We start from the raw sequence: 16,247 nt of genomic DNA on the forward strand, positions 1-16,247 counted from the left end.
TGGAGTTATTACTGAAAGAAATGGAACAGATGTGGGAGGGAGCAAAAGTACAGAATGTGACAGTCTTTCTCCTAAACGGAAAAATACTCACTGCATTACAGGTTGCTAAAACATATTAGTGTTTTACTAGGATATTTTCCATGTGATCCATTTCTGTGATCATAGTCATGCTTGGGAAAGAACCTGGTCTGTACAACGCCAGTTAGAAGGGGAGTCATTTAAACGTTCTTTTTATTCAGATGTTCTCCACATCCTGGTAAACCTCAATATTTCTGGTCTAGGTGATTCTTGCAATGTTATGTATGGGGGAAAATGTTTTGGTATCCTGATCAGGCAACAGCTTAATCCCGTAAGCATGAACTGTGGTTATACCTATTATTTAGGTTTTGTGCTGCAAAGATTATTAGTGGTCATAAAATTATCTATTTTTAAAATTGGCCACAATAATATTACACATTTCAATTAATTCAATTTGTGTTAATCAAATAGCATTTTCATCTTGCCGAGACAAACTTTTATCTATCCCAGGCATGCTAGAGATTTTACTTACTTTTTATGTGGATTTCAGGCCTGCATCTGTAGCGTAGTAACTGGGACAGCTAAGTGGCTCAGAAATGTTAATAATTTCTATAGAGCTACCAATTTATGTGATTAAAGTAGAAATGTAACTAACATGAGACCAATATTTTGTTATGATCAAAAGTAAGTAATTTATTATGGGAAGGTGAGAAAAAATCCTTAGTCACATTTTCTTTTAGGCAAAAATTTTAATAAAACTGCATACTCAAATAGAACAGGCAGATCCTGAGGTTGCTTTTCAAGTAAAAGTTGAACCGTGTATTACAAGTGAATGTAAACAGAATCCAACTTTGTGCCCCTACAGCAAAGGAGAGAGAGCATAAAAAATGCAGGCACGTTTACAAACACCACGGCCTCATAAATTGGCATAATGTCCTTGCTCCTAGCCACAAAGAGACAGCGTGGTTATTTCAGAGCTCAGCATTTCAGCTATAAATCAGTCAAACAAACGAAGTATAATGATGCACCTAATCCAGGGAATTGTAAATTTTTCCCAGACCTGTTCAAAGTATCTGGTCAGGTTAATAAAAACTTGATTCATACAGAGAAAAGTTAGAGGCAATTAATATCTTAACAATTCTTCCCTCAAAAAAGATTTAAACAGAAAACTGAGGTTGGATGCTCTGTGTAACTCATTCTCTATCCTTACAGACATTGATTCTGAAAACTAAGTGCTGTGCACTTGAGCAGTATGTAAAGTGAAGCATGATGTAAATCTTGGCATGATTGGTACCTGAATCTTTAAAACATTTACAAAAAATGATGAATTCTTCCTCACAATAGTGATGCAAGAGAAATTTTCCTGTCTCAGATTTCCAGCTGTGAAACTGAGGCAGGGAGCAGCCTTGTCCACAATATGTCTCAGAACTTGCTCAGAACTAGCAAAATCACACCTTGCTTTTTTTTAGAAATAGTTCTCTAGTCCCATAAAATATGAAATAACATAATATCTCCCAGACATCACATTGAAAGGTGCCTTTTAATACCATTCATGCCCCAACTGGTAAAGCTAAAAGGAAAAAGGCGGATTTCTATTCTCATGGACAATATAAAAGTCATGATTATTATTCTTTTTCAGATTGCTGCAGTTAGAGGGGGAAATTGTTTTCCCGTTTCAGAGTTGGACCGGTAATGACATACCCCTAGAGACTACAACTCTATTTTTAGAGTTGCATTTATATGTAAACTTAAGAAAGTAAATAAATGTCTAGAGAAAGATTCAAGGCTTCAAAATATACATGAAAAGAACCAAATCTGTCCATCTAATCTGATATATCTGAGGAGATGGCTGCTGTGGGCTATATACCTAGATGCAAATCAAGCCTTAATGTACTGCTTTCTCATGAGAACCTTTGGGCGTTTTCTCCCAGTCTTAACATATTTATGAGTGCTCTTTTGTGTCCATTCACATATTTTCCTGCTGTGAAGCAAGCATAAAATACGTTATTTAACCAAATTAAAAAACATGCTTGGATAAACAGGGAAGGATGGAAAGCACTGATTTTGTGGCAGAGTTCAGCATCTTTTCTCCTTTGGTTCACAAATCAGGCACCTCAGAAAGACATCCAACACAGCCAGTAAGGTGTGGAGGGGACCACTGAGTTCAGAGGCATAGCTGAGAAATAACTCTTTCTAAGACTTAGACATCTCATTCAAGGCTTACAGGAAAACATCTCCATCCTCATGGGAGATCCACTATCATTCTTTGAACAAATGAACAGAGTCTACTATTTCAAGATACAGCCAGAGTCTAACAGTTAGATGAAAAAAAAAGAATGGTCTCTAGTGCTGTATTTGTAGATTTGACACTAAAACACCAGAAACTTCTTGCAAAAAGATGATATGATAAAAGATTACCAACTACTATGACTGCTACTATCCTTGCTAGAAAATCAGTGGTTCCGTCAAATGCTGATGACGAAAACAAAGGTATGGCCTACCAGAATGGATCATACTTGTACCTATACTATTTAGCACCTACACCAATGATCAACCAGTTTACCCAGGCATGAGCAGTTTTATTTTATGCAGACAATTTGTGTACCACGCACAAGCTATGAACTTTGCCTAGGTCAAGGCCACATTGGCATCAGCACTCAATGGGTTGCCAGATTACTACATGAAAAATCAACTGTGCACCAACCCAAATAAAACACAAGTCAGTCTTTTCCTTCTTCAGAACCGAGATACTAGTAAGTAGCTCAGTCTAACCTGGAAGGGAATAGGTCTCACCCACTGCCCAAATCCTATCTATTTGGAAGTGACACTAGACCTCATGCATTTGTAAAGCCCATGTAGAAAAGATGATGTGCAAAATTAGTTTCCAGAACAACATATTAAACAAGCAGATACATGGCAGGACTCACTGCATATTAGTATATTTAATAATCATAAATGTTGACTTTGTTGTTGTGTATTCATTTTTTGTTGAGCATGTTGCAATGAGAGAGAGAGAAAAAAGAGACAAATAAGAGAAAGAGGAGAGAGAGAGTGAAAGAGAAAGAAAAAGGAAAGCAGAGAGGGAACCAGACACATGCACACAGAGAATCATGTACACAAACACAGAGAACCAGAACACACCCAGAACAGACACTTGCACACACACATCCAGAACCAGACATATGTGTGTGCACACAGATTCACAGAACCAGAAGCGCAGGTACATAGAGCCGGGCTCCTGAGCCACTGGACAAAGTCCAACCCAACAATGCCCTGGTCCCGCCAGAGCCCCTGTGCTTCCCTGGGGAGCCAGTCCTCAGGCTGCAGCGCAGCTGGCTGAGGCCCCAGCCCCAGCCCCAGCCTAGAGCCTGGCCATCAGCCCAACCACCCACCCACCCCGTACAACTAAGCCTGCAAAAGGTGCGGTGCTCCTGGCCTCATCCTGGTGGGGGCTGGGCAGGGGCTGGGCTCAGAGTGGGTGGGAGTCAGGTGGGCTCAGCTGCAAGCCCTGCATCAAGCAATCTGGGCTCTGTGGTTGGCAGCAGCTACCAGAGCCTGGGCTGGCTGCAGCCGGGAGGCTGCAAACAGCTGCTCTGGGCTCTGGCATCAGCTCCATACTGGTGTGTGCATGCGTACCTTGGAGTGAATGGTGGGGATATGGCCTGAGGCAGCACAGCCCTCCTGCTGTCCTCTCTGAGGTGCACATGTGGTCGCCACCAGCATGGAGCTGATGCCAGGGCTGTGGAGCCCAGCACAGCTGTTTGCAGCCTGCCTGTTGCTTGCTGCAACTGCCCATAGCCCAGGCTGGCTACAAACAGCTATGCTAGGCTCCAGAGCCCAGCCATCAGCTCTGTGCCGGCAGTGGGGGAGAAGCTGGGGTTGTGCTGCCTCAGGCCACTCCCCTGCTGTCCACTCTGAGGTGCGCGTACACCCATCAGTATGGAGCTAACATCAAAGCCCAGAGTAGATGTTTGCAGCCTTCTGGTTGCAACTAGCCCAGGCTCTGGGTAGCTGCTGCCAACCATGGAGCCTGCTCTGCTTGCAGCAGGGCTTGCAACTGCCCAGCTGCCTGCTGGGAGCAGCTTGGGCTTTGTGGCTGGCAGCAACTGCCTAGAAGCCAGGCTGACGCTGGTGTGCTGAGCAAAATGGCCTTGTGTGCGATACTTGGCACATGTGCTGGGGGTTGCTGACTCCTGATATAATCCACCTCTGTCTCATGGCTGGGTTGGATGATTCTGAGCCACAAACAGGAATGAAGACTTGTCACTGCTAAGTGCACCATACTCTTAGTACCTCAGAGTAAATCATCACATTTGCTACCCTTTAATTTTATGCCAGGGGATGATCAGTGACTGTGAATGACTACAGAAGTTTCCATTTAGTAGAGGTTTCTGTTTTCAGCTGGATATTTTTTGAAAAGGAGCCACAATTCTCAATATTAATATAACCCCTTCTGTAGCAGAACCAGGGCCAGCAGTGGGGGCCTTTGGTGGCCAAATAGTCACTGCTTCAATCTGATTCTAGGTACTCTCCCTTCTGCTCTCACCTGCCACCTTTTCATATAATTGTTAAATTATGAAAGGGAAGCCTCCTCTTAGTCCTAAAACCAGAACCTAGAATCATCCTTCCTTTGCCAGCAGATCCTTTCCTGGAACCCACTAGCCCAAACCCAGTCTGTTTGTAGTTGGGCCCTCCCAGCCCATACATGCCTCAAGGCACCCATTGCCTTAGGGGCTTACGTGGGTTCAACCGTCCCTTACACTACACCCATACCTTGTAATTTTTATTGTCCAATTAATCCAATCAGTCTTCCTTGTAGGAGTTTTGATTTTCTCAGCCTCCACCTTTTTTGTTCTTGCTGGGCCATTTATTTCAGGCCCACTGTGCTGGATCTGGCTTCTGGGCTCCAGCTTACACTCTACTCCCAGGCTCTGGCCTTGCTCCCAGGCCTCTGGCTGTGTCTTGAGCCTGGACTTTGGCAGCACTCAAGGTGGTAATATGCCTTTTAGGCACTAACGGGACCTCCAAACCATCCCTCACTCCCTTCCACAAACCACCAGTTGAACTCAAAGGGAAAAAGCACTCAGGCTGTAACATAAACTTAACCTATTCTAGAAATAGCAAATGGGCACAACAGCCCACGGTCTTGCATCAAGGCCTCCCTTAACCAGGCTTGTGTTCCTTCATAAGGGACCAGTATTTTACTGGCAGGCCTTAGAACAGCTCTGAAGTCAGCTCAGCATCCCCCTGTATTCTTCCTGGCCGGGAGCTCCTCATCCCCTGGTTGGCAGGGCTAGACTCCTTGGCTTAGTTTATATGCCACTCAATCCCTGCCCACCTTTGGCCAGGTGCCCTATCAGCTGCCAGCATTGGCAGCAGGGCTGGAGCTGGCAAGCTCCTATAGGCACCGCCATTGGTGTCAGGGCCAGAGCTGGCAGGCTCCTGCAGGCGCTGCTGTTGGCGTTGGGGCTGGAGCTGGCGAGCTCCTGCAGGCGCCACCGCTGGCATTGGTGTGGACCTGTTGGGGGGGGGCACATGCCCCCCTGTGCCCTCCCTACATGTCGCCTATGAGCTGAGCTGCCTGCAGGGCTGTTTATTAACCTCAGACTTGTGGCTCCCTTTGTCTGGTTCACAAAACCACTTTCCTTGAAGGGGCCATTCTGCTTTTCCATAACAAGGTAAGGGTTCCCTGTTATACCTTCCTATTTCATCTGGAGAGATCAGAGAAGGCTGTATCTCAAAGTAAATCATGGTCTAAGACAGTGGCACTCAACCTTTTTCTCTGGTGGGATGAATGGGCAGTGGACTGTCCATCTGTGGGCCAGATCTGGCCAGTGGTTCTGATCCAGCACACAAGGTAGGTGCAGGGGGCACCATCTGGCAATGTGGAAGCGGGTAAGGGTTGGCCTGGCCACAACCCAGCCCCACAAGGGAAGGGGGTTTGACCCAGCCCCACAGTGGGGAGGAAGAAGGTGTAGTTTGACCCTAACCCAGGCCATTTTGGGGAAGAAAAAGTGGCCTAGCCCTGTGAAGGGGGGAAAGAGGCATAGCCTGATCCCATGAGGGGGAAGGGCTTATGGCTTGGCCCTAAGCCAACCCTCTGGGTGGAAGGAGCTTGGCCTGGTCCCCATCCAGACATGGCAGGTTGTGGCATGCCCCAACCCCACAGAGCAGGGAGGCACAGCCTATCTGCGACTGGCTGTGTGGGACTTGGGGTTTGGGAATTTGGCAGTGGGGAGTGTGGCTGTATTAATGGCAACTGGTCCCGCGCTGCCAAATTTCCTGACCTATGGGGGAGCTCCATGGACCAGACAGCTTGGCTCTGTGGGTTGCATTTGTCCCATGGGCCAGAGGTTGAGCACCCTGGTCTAGAGTTTCAATCTTGTTCATTTGAATTGATTTTATTATAACACATTTCTGAAATAAGCACTTTTGCAGTGGATGAATAGATTGAAACGTAATCATTTTAATTTTTGTGCAGCTGGGCTATGACAATACTCTATAAGCAAGTGCAGCTGTGCCTCTCAGTTGAATGGTTTTATACAATCTCCTAGTTAGTGATTAGGCTTTATACAATAGCTTCTCCTGGAGAAACATACAATGTTTATGAACATCTATGTTAAATCGCCAAACTCCTCTGGGGAGGGCAACTCCATTTGGCCATCTATTTAGATCATTACAGAGGTTGCCAGTAATGCAGAAATAATTACATGATAAAACATAATTATTTCCTCCACGCCACTATAGTGCACCACTTACCAGTTCTGGATAAGCTGTGGATCTCATGACTGTAAATTATTTTGGATAGCTTAAACAATAGACCAAAGTAGACTGGTTCCATGAAGCGTAGTGATGATACTCCATCTGCACTAGTTTTCCCTTCAAAGGAAGAGGTTGCAATAGAGAGGTCTTCTGGGAGGCAAGAGGGATGATTTGCATGACCTCAGTGTGGGCTGACCTTGGATGGATGCAGACTTGGAAAGATTCATCTGGTAACAGAGATTAGAGTAGATTTCCTGTGGAGGAACCAATTGGCCTTGGGATGTGGATCTGTAACAGGAGAACACAGAGCTCCAGAACATTGTAGAAGTAAATTTAGTCAGGCTTCTGGCCTACTTGACTAGAAAAACAGAGAGAGACCAGAAGTGCTGATACTGCTTATTTCAGTTACACGTTTTGAGATAAGAAATCCTGCATGTCTTATTACCCTGTGCACAGATGTCCAATTAAGTAAACTTGGTTTCTCCAAGGTCGTATGTTTTTTTCTCTCTTTATCTGTCTTAACTATAAAAATGCTTGAAAACTTAGAGAGGAGAAGGATTCCTTTGAAACAGACAAGTGGGTGATTCCCCTTGCTGTATGAAATCCTCCCTGTGATCACAGTATAGCCATAAATAAAGAAAAGCTGGCTCTGTCAGTTCTGATTCAATCACAACGCAAAGTTTGATTTCTTCCACAACATGCATTTAGATCAGCCTCTGGTATGTAGTGACTACGATATAATTTTCTTATAGATCTTATGGATTCAGAGAGAGATATGAAGAATCCTCCCCACCTCTTTTTGGACTTACAGCATATGTCTACACAAGACACTTTACTGCACATTAGACTAATCTGTCCTATGGGGTATATTAGTATATTAGTCTGTGCAGTAGATTAGTGTAATGCGCCATTTTCTAGTACCTTTAGATTCAGTATCTACCTCTATCTATAGGTGCTAGAAAACAGTGCATTAACTAATGTCCCATACTGCATGTATAGATGCTGATTGGGAGCAGAGCAGGGCAATTTGCTTTCAGTGGGGTTGCACATATAGATGTGCACAGGGGAATGCTTTAACGAGCTTTGAATTTTCTGCACAGAAAATTCAGGTGCATGAATTGCACCTGTAGACACGCCCATAAGGTACTCAAGGTCTAGCTTTAAATTTCACTGGATTAAAAAGCTCTGCTAAATGGTGTGATCTTTAACTCCCTAACACATTTGATGCCGAGACAGTCACAGGTGAAGCTTTTGAATTACTTTGGAATGTGATTCAGGAACAGTGGGCTCTGGAGGAAGTGTCGTTCTTAGAAACTGCAGTGTTTACTTATATTCACTGTTCACTTATGGGATGACTGCAATTTGTATTGCCTTGCAGTAAAACCTAACCTTTTTCTCCTGTTTGTTTTCCCCCCCCAAGTAGCAGGGATCTCCTGGTTTCCTATTGTGCTTGGCAAGGTGAAAGTATCTGGCCATCTTACATAAAAGTTGTGTTGGATGTGGCAAATGTACTTGCAGGATGGATTACCTGGGTGTTGAAGAGGTAAATATAGCTCTAGCTTGTCTTGTCAGTCTGAATCGCCTCTCCCTGATAATAATTTCTGTTATTTGCTGAAAGCTGTTTTTGCTGTGCTAAAATGGCTGAGAAATTGTGGATTGTAAGCATCAAGAGTTTTTCTGGAAAATTTCTACCAAGTGCTTGTGGGTTGGTCCTGCAGATGGTGGCACTGTCTGATTTCAAGTCTTGTCAGCAGTGACTAGAGAAACCTTGTTCAAACAGTGTACAATTATAGAAGGAGTATACATAATAATTAGAGATCAGACAGCTTTTGTTAGGAATAGAAATTGATTAAAAGAAATATCAGTCTCTTGAAGCTGAAGTGTTAAACTCTAGGGCAAAGAAATGCTGGCTATGCTGAAACCTTTTATTAGCGTTTCTGAACATATCTTAAAATAGTTAACAATATTTGAGGGGTTTTTTTGTTTTATGTTCTGCAGATCCTGTGAAAACTATGATTCAGATAGTTGTAAAAAGATACTATCAAGTAGGTAGATATAACATTCTGACCTGCAATCAAAAATATATATTTTTAAAAAGGCCTTACAAAACCCCTTAAATGTTTGATGATATTCCCTCCCTGACTCCTTCCAAAAATGAAAATGAAAGCCTATGTATGTGTGTACGTAGCTTTCTCCACTCTTGGAAATCAAAGGAAAATAGCACCATGCTAGTTCATTGCAACTAGAAGGAAAATTGTCCAAGCTAAATAAAATGTAAACAGTGAAGAAGAACAAAAAGTAGGAAGCAAATTAGTTTTTTAAATCCTTTCAATATTTTCTTATGAACAGTGTCCTTTCAGGAGGAAATTGCAACCACATGGGAGCAGAATTGGGCCATTTAAGTTAGAGATTTGCCATAACTTCAATGGGATTAGAATTAAGCCCAAAATATAATACATTAAATCTATCAATGTACTTATATGGTTCTCATCATTGTAATATATGCATATGGTGACCTTGATACAGAACTTGCCTGTTATTGTTCATTAACTTTGAGGACATTTGGCCTGACCACCGGTCACATCCATGCCAATCATCTTAATGAGAGAATATACATGAAATGAAACAAAGGGAAGTGACTTTCTCATGGGAGTCAGCATTGTTAAAACAGCTGTAAATGTTTTCAGCACATCTGTTTATGGTTCAGTCTCTGTTTCAGTCTTCACAAACATGTCGCTAAAATTCCTAATAAGGGAAGCCTCAGTTGGAGGAAGGAGTAAATAGCAATTGTCATGGTTTGTACCACTTTATGTAAAAATTCACAGTCATTAGCTTCATGATTCACACATAATTGGAAAAGATGAAAACAACTGCCAAACATGGCTTAAAATATACTAGATGTCCACAGAGTTTCCCTAAGTTACAATTATGTGTTATTGAGCTGAAAAATGCAAAAGACAGAGGAACTCGCATATAAATGCATCTTTACCTGGTTCTGATTTCAGTAACAAAGCAAAAGTCACTAAGAGTGCAGTATCCCCACCAAATGGTGCCAGAAGAACCAAACACATTTTATTAACACCCAGCATTTTTGTTCCCAGGCTAGATATTTGGGCTCCAGCAGTCAGCGCTCTTTTGTACTATGTCCACAATGATGTTTATGAGAGACTTGGAACAATGTATGAGTGTCACTTTGCAGATCAGACCCTTTGGTCTCTTGTGCACTCAGAGGACAATGAACTCTGCTGCCATTTCCAAGCTTTCAAAAAAGAACAGGGGGCAGATTGGCTATATGAGTCAATCCACAGAGCTGGCTGAAAGGATATCAGGGCCTCCAGTGGCATACATTGTTTCAGTGTTGGGATAGATGGAAGGAGAAAGAGTGTATGCATCAAAATGGGAAAATTGACAAGCTGGAATTTTGATTGTATATCGGGGTAGGCAACCCCTGGCACCGGTGCCAGAGCATGAGAAGGCATTTTGCTTAGCATGCATGCCTCAGGGTGGACAGTGGGGAAAGGGCTGGGGCTGCATTGCGACAACAAGGATTGGGCCCTCATGGCTCCCCAGCTGTCTACCCCTGGCATGCTAACATCTTCAAGTTGAGGTTGTGGGTGTTTTTGGCACTCTGCCCAAAAACATTGCCCACCCCTGTTGTATATCAATCAGCAAAAATGTTAGAGGTAGGGGAAATTACTTTAATGTTTGACATTGTTTTCAATTTCTAAAGTGCTAATGTTCAGCGAAGTGCACAACAATTAAAACTTTTACAGGCAAAAACAGAGGGAGCTGGTACTCTGGATAAGTACAAATAACCACACAACAAAGTTGTCCACTTTCTTTGTGACACTCAAATATATCCAAACACATTGCTAATACACACACACTCTATATTTACACATGCTGTCTATATACATACACGTTTGACTGCTCTGCAACATTTTAATCCTCAGCCTTTATGGGGTCTCTCCCCTGTTTTATGCATATATTTCTACAGCATCTCTGGCCATGAGCTTAAAACACAAACAGCCCCTACAGTGACTGCACTTTGCTTGACACTGGGCTGCCTGTTACTGGTTTTCTCCCTGAACTTGCTAGTCTGGAAGCACTGCCTCCACCACGTCTAGATTGAGTGTAGGTTCATTTCTGAAACCGGACCAAACACTAAACAAGTTAATGAATGAAGACAAGTGCAGAGTCCATGCTCTTCTGTATCCAGACAACTTTAGAATTTGCTCATCCCAACAGTCACGCTTGTTCTGCAGTCAGCTTTGCCGTTCAGTGTGTCACAAATGGTCTCACAGTCCCCATTGCTGGAGGCCTGGCTGCCAGCAGCGATGTGTCCATTATGCTCTGTTAGGAGCTTGAAGGTGAAGAGATGACATGAGTCCTTTTGCCTGCTGCCTTCCTCGAGGGGGTTCAGGAAAGCACTGGAGCTCTTCCACTCCTGAAATGTGCACATTTCTGTGTGCGGGCAGGTGACTTTGCTCAGGTAGTGTGGGCTTGGCGTGGCTGAGGATAACGTCCTCTGACTTCCACTTAGGAAGCTCCCACCATCTTCCAGTGAGTCCTTGCGAGAGTGTTCAAAGGAGCCTCGGTTCCAGGTCCTGTAGTTGTAGGTCCACCAGCCTAGCCGCTTCCGCTGGTGACACTGGCACTTCAGGATTCGTATGAAAGCCCTCTTGAACTCCTTGCTTGAGCAGGGGTAAATAATTGGATTCAAGCAGCTGTTGAAGTAGCCAAGCCAAAATATTACCTTGAAGAGCGTTTCAGGAGGCTTGAGTACAGAAAACATAGACCCTGGGGGGAGAAACAAGAAGAGACAATATCTGAGATAACTGTTCCTGCCTGGTTTTAATAAAATAGAGGAAAATTAATAAATGACATTCTTGGAGGTTCCTTCCAGGATATGTTTGCTAAAGATACATATTGCTTGCTGCTACAGTTAAATCCTCCAGCAAATCAAGAGAGTCTAAAGTGGGTATTCTTAATATTTCTAAGGGGGGAGGAGGGCTCTATAATTAACTTTTTTAAGGAATAAAAGACTAGGGTTTTTTTAAATCCATTAAAAGGAAACAAGAGAACAAACTCGATTTTGTTATTAAAATTTTAGTGTAGTGCTGTTGGCCTCCAATCAGAGTTCAACTGAACTAGGAGCTGTATATGTATATAACAAAGAGATTATCCCTATTGGGAAGTGCTTTGGTAGGTCATTTTTAGTTGAGAAAGACCTTTCTATACTAAAAAGTTGCTCTTGCACTTCTCATGAGAGAGGATGATATTCGTGTTCCATCAGAATTTGGCATTTCCACATACTTTCTCTGGCAGCCTCTAAGATGGAGATCTTATTCTGCCCAGAAAACGTCCATTTTGTATAGGTTATTAGGGCCACCATTAGCAAGACACACAAAATCTGCTTAAGCCTAAAATCAACTACCAACCATACAGACCAGTAGCTCTCAACAGTTCATGAAAACTTTCCTCTCCATTTATAATCACATAATTTCTCTGCAACAAATACAGCAGCTGCTTACACGGGGAATTTATAGTAGAAAAAAATGTAATGTCCTTTTAGCTGTAAAAAATGAAATGTAGCAGCTTAATTTAGCAACACTGAGCATTCTGAAAGAATGTCTAAAGTCTCTAGTTACAGTAACATGGACCCAACTGACATTTCTAGCTGGGGCAACCAAAGAAGGGAGCTTCAGTGTGGGAGCTTCATTTCAGGAACTAGAATTAAACTGTAGGATATTTTAAAAAAATGGAAGAAAGTATATTAACTTGAGTGTTAAGTCTCTGAGAACAGTGGCCATGCATGCTGGAGTGGTTTCAGCAATGAAAGCTGCTGAGTCAATAAAAGCTATTGGAATGTCTTATTGGGGCAAAAGTTGATTCTAGCCTAGGCATATTTCCCATGTATCACAGCAATGTAGAGACTGTGGCCTGGGCCACACAATCACACAAAACCTTGGTGAGTGGACTCAGATCCATGTTATAAAGTTAGGAAAAGAGCTCTAACAGGTTGATAAACATAACTGTTGCTTTTCCTGAAGCACTGAAGACCTGAAGCTAATTACAAAGGACAAAGGGAGGTAAGCATATGTAACACTTCATGCTTCATCCTGTCCTCCTTGGTGTACCAGATAGCATGGTCAGCCTGGTACAGAAGAGGGAACAATGTGCTATTATTGGCCAACTGAAAGTTACTTCCTTGCTCTCCTTGGAGCAATGGAAAGCCAGAAAAGAAAGCACATCTCTGGAATCAGACGGCATCTTTACATGTGCTCCAGGGGTGAAAGAGGGCACTTTAATTAGAGTGGCTTTCAGGAGCTCACAGCATCTTGTGTATTCAGCATCCCCACTCTTTGAAATGATGGCAGGAGCACTTTAACTACAGCTTGTTTGATGAACTGTAGCTAAAGCACTCCCGTGCTCATTTTGAAGTGCAGGAATGCCGAATACACGAGACGCTGAGGCTGCTAGAGCATGCTAATTAGCGCACTCCTATTAATCAAGTCTGCTGTGATGCACTGTAATTACAGCTTGTTGGAGCAGGCATCCTGCATGTCTGCAGGTAGCCATAGTTCCTTTCCAAGACTGCTAACTGGAAGATGCAGTAACATGTTATATACTTCTGTTGTCTAGAAGTAAAGTGACAATCTAGCCTTGTGAATGTAAGCAAAGTTTAAAATGTACACAGCATTTTGTTTGTACCTTTTGCCCTGAGCTGAATTTCAACCACTGGGCAGTACTAGGGATCGTATAGGCTTTACAAAACAGGGAACATCTGCACAAGATGCTGACTGGACAGTAGCCGAATATTACTGCACAGAACTGTAGTGCATCACAGCACTAACAGAACTAATATGCTACTGCAAAGTAGTATTAGACTATTGTGCAGTAGCATCACTTAAAAGATATTCGCTGGTGCTACTGTGCAGCAACTCTGGTTACTGAGCATTTATTTAGTGCTTGCTTATACAAATACTAAATAAATGTGCAGTAACCACTGCACCATTGCGTCTTGTGTAGGTGCGCTGATAGTCTATAACAACTTTGCTACCCCTAGTCATCTGCAGGTGTCCACAGATTCATTCCACCTGATAAAGCTCCTGAGTCTTGGCCTGATTTGGTACTGCAGAAAGAGAGGAGTGCAACAGAGTCTAATACTGGGAAAGCTGTGAAATATGTCTGATAGTTTTCCAGCAGACACATCAAAGTACTGCAAACACTTAAACTCTGCCTGCTTAGAGTTAAGTACTTTTTAATGAAAGATTCAACAAACATTCATGTGCTTCTAGGGAATAAACTATTAAAAGGGTGTCAACTTCTTATAAATTTTAGTAGAAGTTGATCCAAACTTATAATATGAGCCAGTATGAACAATATGCTGCAAGTCCTCCCACATGCCCAGTTGCAAACTCTTTAAGGATTAATTTTTAAAGTAATAATTAGAAATATTTTCTTTTGGATTTGGAGAAAAATGCCTTGTGATTTGACTGAGCAAGTGCAAATAGAAAAGCTGATTAAATGGAAGAATTGTATTGGAGCTCATACTCATAAATCCCTTTTGTTTTCTACAATTAATTCATAATACAGATGAACCTACAATAATTTGTAATACCAATGAAAGGGGTGAAAAGTACATACTATATTTTTCTTGTAGGCTCTGTATAAATATTGGCTATTCTTTTCCAGTTCTGCAAAGAGATTAGCTATTTGTCATGTTGTAAAAGTCCAGAATCTAGAGTATATTTCTCCATTGGATTTTAATGCTTTTGGGCATGGCACAGTTTGGACATAATCCATTTGACAGCATCCTTTTCAGTAATAATAATAAAAAAGAATTAAGGATGGAAGTCTGTTGAAAGATTGTTCTGGACCTGCCTATGGATGAATAAAGCACGGTAAATTCCACAGAAGAAATGAACAGCTAACGTACAAGGGAAAGGTAAATGGGATGTGTTTTTGGATGTTGCCTTGCGTACGAATGTATGCTGCTGCATGAAGGTCAAATACACTTGACAAATAGAAACCTAAAAAAATGAGTAATCTTTGTAAGCAGCCCCCAGAAATGTACATTGTATATAATTAAGAAAGAAAGGTAATAGGTTTATGTCTGTCTCTTTCTTTTAGAACGATGTAGTTTTCAAATGTTCACAGCTGAAAATTTCCAGCACTCCATTTCTCTTATGTAAAAGGGCAACTTTGCAAATAGCATGGCATTACTTCACAACATCCCAGACTCAAGGAGCTACCATATGTTCAGTCCTGATTCTTGAATGTCACCGAGTCTTGATCAATTAGTTAAAAAAGCTCCAAAACAACTACCAGCCTACCCACAAGTGAACGCTTGATAGTGAAGATCCCAAAACATCCATTTGGAAAGCTGGGGTTTGGACTTAAAAATAATTTATGCAGCTATGCTGATACATATTTCTCTGGCTTTCTGAGGATGAAGTGGTGGTTCATTCAACAAGGGAACCTCCTTTGAGTTACTGAATTATGGAACTTTGTGCTTGTTTTTATTAAGATTATGAATTATTCTCTCAGCAACTCAAGCCTCATATATATGAATTTTAAATGCTACTGAATTTCACTTTGTGTTTGCTGCAGTATTACCTCCTAGTTTTAAGAACATATTAGATGTTGGGATAATCAGCAAAGAGAGAAGTTATTACACCGAAGGAGAATTAATGAAGAAGCATAATCTCTTTGCTCTCTTTCCTCTGTTGGTCATCTCAAAGTGTATCATCATCCACTTTTTCCCAGTGGAGAATCACAGAGAGGTGAAGTGACTTGTTCAAGGATGCACAGCAGCTCAGCAACAGAATCAGGAACAGAACACTAGTTATGTTTCCTAGGGGTTCTCGACACGCTCAGGTAAAGGTGCAGTGGGACTTAATGCGTGATCCACACAATTCTGCCTCCTGCCATGCCATACATGCATGGCAGGAGGTATGATTGTAAGATTGTGCACCAGACCTCACCATGCCTTATTGCCGGTGCAGGGGGAGCCCAATCCCAGGCTCCCCCTCCATCAGCAAGAAGCAAGCTCCTGTGTCTAGGAACTCTCTCAGCTGAGGAGCTCCCAGCCATGCTGGCATCCCATGAATCCCTGTAGCTGGGAGACGCAGCTGCTGAGAACTCCCAGCCAAGGAGCACCTCCAGGGCTGGGACATCACTTCAGCTGTGCTCTCCCAGCCTTGGAGGTTTGTGGACACCCCTAGGACTGGGAGATCACAGATCACAGCTACTGTGCTCTCCCAGTTGCAGAGGCGTACCATGCATCCGTGTAGCTAGGAAATCACAGCTGCCAGGACCAAGAGTCCCACAGCTGCAGATGATGGGTCCTGGCAGCAGCAGGGTGTTGCCATGGATCCCAGCACTGTGGGGTGCTGCCAGGAGCAGCATCTGCAGCTGTGTAACACTGAGTCCTGGCACACATGAGATGCTGCTGAGACACA

The 16,247-nt window shown here is 42.8% G+C and overlaps 1 protein-coding gene across 1 annotated transcript in view; it reads right to left on the reverse strand.

The window, feature by feature from the left end:
- Window positions 1–10,459: 10,459 nt before the first annotated feature.
- ADRA1B (adrenoceptor alpha 1B) overlaps window positions 10,460–16,247 on the reverse strand; it is a 26,051-nt gene continuing 20,263 nt past the window's right edge. The window contains exon 2 of the mRNA XM_019534905.1: window positions 10,460–11,580. Within this exon, the coding sequence (XP_019390450.1) occupies window positions 11,006–11,580 (575 nt within the window). The 3' untranslated portion in view covers window positions 10,460–11,005. The remainder of the gene's footprint in view (window positions 11,581–16,247) is intronic.

This window comes from Crocodylus porosus, unplaced genomic scaffold (assembly GCF_001723895.1).
Source record: "Crocodylus porosus isolate Cpor-Errol unplaced genomic scaffold, CroPor_comp1, whole genome shotgun sequence".
Taxonomy (NCBI): Eukaryota; Metazoa; Chordata; order Crocodylia; family Crocodylidae; genus Crocodylus; species Crocodylus porosus.